The sequence below is a fragment of the Lygodium microphyllum genome, chromosome 27, assembly GCF_053477565.2.
Source record: "Lygodium microphyllum isolate KBCC chromosome 27, Lygodium_microphyllum_v1.1.10, whole genome shotgun sequence".
In the NCBI taxonomy this organism is placed as follows: domain Eukaryota; kingdom Viridiplantae; phylum Streptophyta; class Polypodiopsida; order Schizaeales; family Lygodiaceae; genus Lygodium; species Lygodium microphyllum.
Window position 1 is genome coordinate 23,891,823 of NC_141161.1, and position 6,512 is coordinate 23,898,334.

The 6,512-nt window shown below is 44.3% G+C and overlaps 1 protein-coding gene across 2 annotated transcripts in view; it reads right to left on the reverse strand.

The window, feature by feature from the left end:
- Nucleotides 1–6,172, reverse strand: part of LOC148012135 (mitogen-activated protein kinase 15-like) — a 32,070-nt gene extending 25,898 nt beyond the window's left edge. For both annotated transcript variants that reach the window (XR_015689012.1, XM_087668743.1), the window contains exons 1-4: nucleotides 5,159–6,172; nucleotides 4,649–5,057; nucleotides 4,380–4,507; nucleotides 4,219–4,278 (exon numbers count right to left, since the gene is read on the reverse strand). Coding sequence is in view for 1 of the 2 variants with exons in the window: in XM_087668743.1 (XP_087524869.1) it covers nucleotides 4,219–4,278; nucleotides 4,380–4,507; nucleotides 4,649–5,057; nucleotides 5,159–5,185 (624 nt within the window). In the remaining variant the exon portion in view is untranslated. The remainder of the gene's footprint in view (nucleotides 1–4,218; nucleotides 4,279–4,379; nucleotides 4,508–4,648; nucleotides 5,058–5,158) is intronic.
- Between the last annotated feature and the right edge of the window lie 340 nt (nucleotides 6,173–6,512).

Here is a 6,512-nt window from a genome sequence, read left to right on the forward strand (position 1 = left end):
GTAGCGAAGAAGACTTATTTACGGACAAGGTCCGCATCTGTACCTCCAAAGAAACCCGCTTCATAAGGGTCATCCGATTGTACATCTAATCAAGCTCCAGCCATATCTCCCGAGCCACCGTCAAGTGCTCGATGTGAGCGATCACGGCTGTAGTGCATGATAGAAAGAGAAAGGATCGAATCCTGGCATTCAGTTTGTCCCAATGAGACTGAGCCTTGGCCAACTCCGCACGAGCATCAAAAGAGAGTTTGGACTCATCTCTTACCGAGGGCCGGTCAATCTCCTCCTGTACCAACTCCGCCAAATCATAGGACTCAAGGATGGCCAACATCATGACACGCCAAATGCGGTAGTTGTCGCCGTCGAGCTTCTGATCTGCAGGAAGAGCCGGTAAGACAGGCACCTTCCGGTCCATAATCGCCTGGAACTCCAAGTCAATCTCTGTAGACATCTTCACCTGCAATGCCTTTACAATCGCAAAAGCAGCCCCCTCTGACTAGGAAAACTCAGCCTGCTAAGGCTCTTCCGCGTCCTGAACCTTCTTCACCCGCCGAAGGCGATGAAAAAGCAAAACCTGCACTTATAGGTTGAAAACTCAAACTTCCTCCGCGTCAAACAGCAGTAAACAGCAGCAAATCCACCACCTGTACTCCTTTCCTGTGCGCCCACACTCGTTTCAGCCTTGTTCCAAGGCACAGCCCTCTTGTCTGCCCTTAGACGCAAAAAACGCAAAAAACGCAAATTTGTGTCGCGATGGAAACTCCTCTTCAGGTTGATTCTGCGCTCAGTCAGCCCTCAAACACTGCTCTGATACCATGTCAGAGTGCAGCGGTGCGGAAGCGTAGGACTGAGAGAGAGAGAACGCAGAGAGAGAAGAGAGAGAAAGAGACAGTGGACGATGAAGATCTGCTGTATAAAGAATGCTGAATACAAAGATATGCAGATATATACACGGGCGCAGTGCGCTGGACTGCGTGTCTCCACCTCGACGATGCAACCTACTGTTCACCTCGAAGTCCGCTGCAGTCTGCACTGTCTGCTGTCTGAAATCTGCGAACAGAGACGGAATCTGCGCGTGTCACCGGTCTGTAATCTGCGAGCAGAGAAGTGTACCAGACTGCTGAAAGTGCCAGGTATAAATAGCCGAGAAACGGGGCAAAAGAGGGCACCAGAAATAGCCAGACGGCTGCATTAAATGCAGCCGACTGGCTGCTGCAGGTCGGACTGCCACGTGGCAGTCCGACTTCCAGTCCGACTGCACCAGCCTGCTGCCCCTGATCAGGCTATGACCTGATCTCTAACAGTAGATGAGTAAACAATGTCTATATATAGGGCATCAATAGGAGAAACCGCAGGAGCCATGATGATGGAGATACAAAGAAGATGAACTAAGACAAAGGGTCTTGAGGGATAGATTTGTGCCAAGAAGACAAACTCACAACAGTTCCAAGAGTTCAACCAGTAAAGAAAGCACATAGAGAAAGGATCAACAGTAACCAGAGTGTACTAAAAGAACACAACAATCAGAGGCACAGGAACCAATCTAACGCTGGGCAATGAATCATTGACCAGTTGATCAAAAAACAGGACAATTGCTGCACACAGAGGTAAAACAGGAAAGAACACACTAGTTACAGCCAGAACAGGGCAAAAAACAAAGGTGCTAGCCACTAGAAACAAAAACCAGCCTGCAAAGGAAGATAACAGCCAACATGCAGGAAGAAACACCTGAAAACACAGTTGCCAGCCTGTAAAGATGTTAAATCCAGAAAATGCAAGTACAGTTTACAAAAATGCAGATTGTTTCGGCAATAAATGCAGCCATGCTGTAGAACCTAGGTCATTATCTGCCCTGCAGAGGTTAGACGGTCAAAATGCAAGCAGTTGTGTACAAAACCCAAGATTCTGAGGCTGGAAACAAGCCCAAAATCAGTAGCAAATGGTCACCCAAGCAATAGAACAATCACAGCACGTCAAAACAGGTCCAATCTGCAGCAGAAGAGGTAAAATGCAAACTGCAACAGCAGATAACAGTACTCCAAGACCTAACTCGGTCATTTGATACAAGAGAGGAGAGAGACTGCAAAGAAAAGAGAACTGAGAACTCTGCAAGAGAGAACTCAGAAGAATACTCAAGCAATGGAATCCGTATACCAAGGCAAGAGACAATACAGAAATAACGTTAAATCACTGGATGTGTAGGCACTGGCGCTGGCTCCCCCCTCTTCACCAGAACCTACATGTAGGTGTATGGTCAAATAACTGAGGAGGGCTCAACTAACTGAGGAGGGAGCACCTGGCCATAAATAGGCCAAGAATATGATCAGATCGGTCATAAGTCAAGGGACAAAAAAATGAAGTCAATCAGCAATAAAATAATTTGGCAACCACAAACTAGCACCCAAAGATAGGCGACTGCCTCATACTCTAAAATAAATGTGACCAGCCAACTAGAACATGCACAAACTCACACATGAACTGACAATATCTCCCAACAATTACAGCGAAAAGCACTTTCAACTATACCAATAATTCAAAGAGTTGCTAAGGTAATTTTATAAACAATGTGAAACTAAGATGCTTACAATCTATAAAACCTAGAAATTGACATCTTAGCTATAATCCAAATTTGCACGGCACCCTCTTTTATCGTTATAGGAAAACCTTATCTGTCAAAGTCTATTTCTGTAAAACAACATGTGAATAGTTCAAACAAATTTGTAAAAGCATGTGTTCTTAGAAACCCACACATTAAAAGCTTTGAATGCATGATCCTAGTGAGCATAATAGGGTAACAAATCGCAAATCACTAAGCTTCTCGATGAACAAATAGCATAGAATACTCGGTAGCATTTGACCACCTCTATGTAGGACCTCAAGCTATGTCATTGTTTAAGTCCTTATCTTGCTAAATTACATTGACTCTAAGTTCTAGCCCTATTAATAATTGCCTTCATCAAGATTAGGGACTTGACTGCCCAATGATGTTCTCACCTAATATATGGCAGCTTGCATATGCCAATCAGTCATGATCAGACGCTTGGCCCCATCCTTGTCTCATGCCACAAATGATGCGCAGGCCTCAAACTTGAAACGGCACTTAAACCTTGACTTGATCCTCAAACCCATCGTCATGTTCACCACAATACATGGCGTCATGCTTAATGTATATGTAGCATATATATTTGAGGTTTATTGCAGAGCAACGCAATAACATGTGGCCGTGGGCTGGGTCCACTCCTATGTGTCTAAGAAGGACTTGACAAAGAGAATATAACAAAGACCACTACAAGCAGTGTCTAAAGAAGAGACTCACCCAACCTGCTTGAGAATATCCCTTGTAGGCTGTAAACCAACCTTTTAAAGTTGTACACAATACAAGATGGCTAAACATTGGTGAACCACACCATTGAAAATAGCTGTAGAGGAAACACAATCATTATCTAACTTGTTCACTGTTCATGTAATAGCAGAAATCTGTGGTCCTAGGTGCATACCTGCCAACTTCAACATCCAATGCAAACATGTTCAAATGCATTGCAATCCTCCACATTCAGGAAGTGGAATCTAGAGGGAGCAGTCACCCATAATTTAGACTACCCCACAAGCCATGAATTCAGATACTTCACACTACAAAAAGAGGTTGGGTCCTCCCATGTGTCTAAGAAGGTCTAGAAAAACAGGTTGTACCAAAGACAGCTACAAGAAGAATGCTTAGAGAAGAGTGCCTCAATCAACCTGCTTGAGAATCTTCCCTGTAGGCTGTGAACCAAGCTTTTGAAGTTGTACACAGTACAAAATGGCTGAACACTGGTGAATCACACCATAGAAAATAGCTGTAGAAGAAACACAATCATGATCTAACTTGTTGACTGTTCGTGTGATTGCAGCCATTTGCGGTCCATTGATGCACTAACAACATACCTGCCAATTACAGCCTCCAATGCAAACACGTTCAAATAAGCTGCAATTCTCTACATTCAGGAAGTGGTATCTACAGGCAGCAGTCACCCGTACTTTAGACTCCCCCCTTCCCTTTAAAAAAACTATAAATACTGATACTAAGTTGCAGAGTTGGGTTGCTGTTCACAATGCATCCCTATCCAATTTAAAAATTCACACTAAGAAAAGCCGTCGCCAGTTGAAAGCAGTGAGCCATTTTGCATGCCTACATTAGAATCCTATGCATCTGCACGTATTGAGACATGAAAATCTTACTTTGGAAAAAAATGATCCACAAAGTTCAGGTGCACGATACCACCTTGTTGCAACATAATCCTGTGATATGAGACACCATACATAATTAATTAGACTTTGTAACCATACTTTTGCAAGTTGATGTGACAAAGGTGTAGCAATATTCAGAGGGCCTTCTTTACCGTCCAAAAAATAGCTGTGGGAGTATCATGAAATGCTACTCTAGCAAGACCAAAGTCGCATATCTTCAGCTTACAGTCAGCATTAGCTAACACATTTTTTGGCTTCAAGTCTCGATGAAATACATTGGCTGCAGTAACATAAATTAAAAGATTAGAAATTCTTGTGAAGTCAAATGATACAAATACAGGCCAATACTACATCATCATGGCCCTGTTTTGTATACAAGATCCTGCAAGCACAGTTTTGGAAATTGCAAATCACATCCAACCTGTGTGAATGTATTTCAAGGCTCGCAACAGCTGATAAAGAAAGAACTGATAGTGCTCCGGTGTAAGATCGTCGTTTGCCTTTATCACCTGATGCAGATCTGACTCCATAAGTTCAAACACTACATAAATGTCCTTAAAATCTCGCCCTGATGGTGGTAGCATGATGTGCTTTATTTCAACAATGTCAGGGTGCCGAAGAAGTCTGAGAAGCTTGATTTCTCGGAGAATTCGCGTGGCATCAGAAACATGTTCAAAGATGTCATTGATTTTCTTAATCGCTACCCGCTCACCAGAGTGAGTATCCAAGGCAGAACAAACAACACCATAACTTCCCTTGCCTATAATCTCTTGGATTTTGTAGCGACTTGCATCACCATATTCTGTAAAAAAATCTGTTTCTATGTTGCTCTGGCAAACACAGAAAGAATACAAGTCAGGCTGGCGACCTTTCAAATATATTATTTAATTAGGGCCAGCAGCATGATCGTGGAAACAAAGAAGTGCCTCACCTTCCGACGCTGATCTGCAGGTTGCATTCTGTCTCTCTAAAGATTGGATCGGTAAACTATGAAGAATCATACGCCTGTACAGGGCAGGCCTTACTTTTGCATTGTACTAGTTTCTAAGAAAAACTGAAGCCAAACACCGCAAATCCTTTATCAGCTCGTATTCTAGCCTTTGTCGATAACACCACCCTAACTCCTTGGTTATCGAGTTAGCCGAGTGTGTCTCTGCCAAATCCGGACTCTCTGAACATATAGCAGCTGTAAGAAACCCTGCAAACCCTAATTGTCCTTGAGTGAATCCGTCTATCTCCAAATGCTGCAAAGTAAGCGGTCTCCGATGTCTCATAGACTTGCTTCTGCACGATGCGTTGCAACAAAAAGCATCGAGGAAGCGTACTTGCAACTCGATTTGCAGCTAGAGGACCGCGAGATCTCAAAACAGCGGTCTCGTAATCCCGCTCGGTAGGCAGCCTGTATATCAATCTGCTTTTCTCCGGGAGTGTTGAAAAAAATGGCGTTTTCCGGTTGAGGCAAAAAAGAAAAAAAAAAAAAAGAGGGAGGGAAAAAAAAGGAATGCTGCTGCAAATCACGAGCGCTCACAGGAGCAGCGAGGTGCGGTGCTTTCTCGACGGCAACCGGCGGGGAAGACCCTAGGAGGGAAGGAAGGACAGGGAGGGGGAAGCAGAAGGGGACAATGTCAGCTAATGGTGAGCTGGAGGGTTGGGGGGAGGTCTCCTGCGGTAAGGAGAGGAAGGGAAGGGGGGGGGCAAGAAGGGAAAGGGAACGGGCTTGTGGCAGGCCTGGTCGGGAGGAGACAGAAGAAGGAAGAAGGAAGGAGAAGAAGGTAGGAGGAGGAGATGAAGGGGACGATAGATTTTGTATGGTTAGGTGAGATTTCGGAGCACAGGAATGGCGATGAGAGAAGCAAAGACAGAAACAGGAAGGAGGCAGAGAGAGAGAGAGAGAATGAGAGACCACGCACAATCATCAGCTTCTTCTCCTTCTCTCTCCCCAGCTGCTCCCCCCCGCCCCCCTCCTCCCTTTTTTCTCATCTTTTTTTTTTGTCCCCTCTTTTCTTTTCTTTTCTTTTTTTGCGGTTTTATTGGACGGGTGGTGTTGTTGTTGGGCTGACATTATGATGTAACATTCTTAATTTTCTGGCCTTTTGGTGTGGCTCTCACATGACATGTGGTTGGAAGCCTAGCCCTTTGCCCCACCACTCGTACCACATACCATCACAGCACTTCCAAGTTCCCCATCTCTAAAGCCAAGCCTATCACAACAAACAAAGAGAAAAACAATAATAATAAGCTTCAAAAGAGCTTTCCATTCACTTCAGAGCTTTTTCCATAGCCCT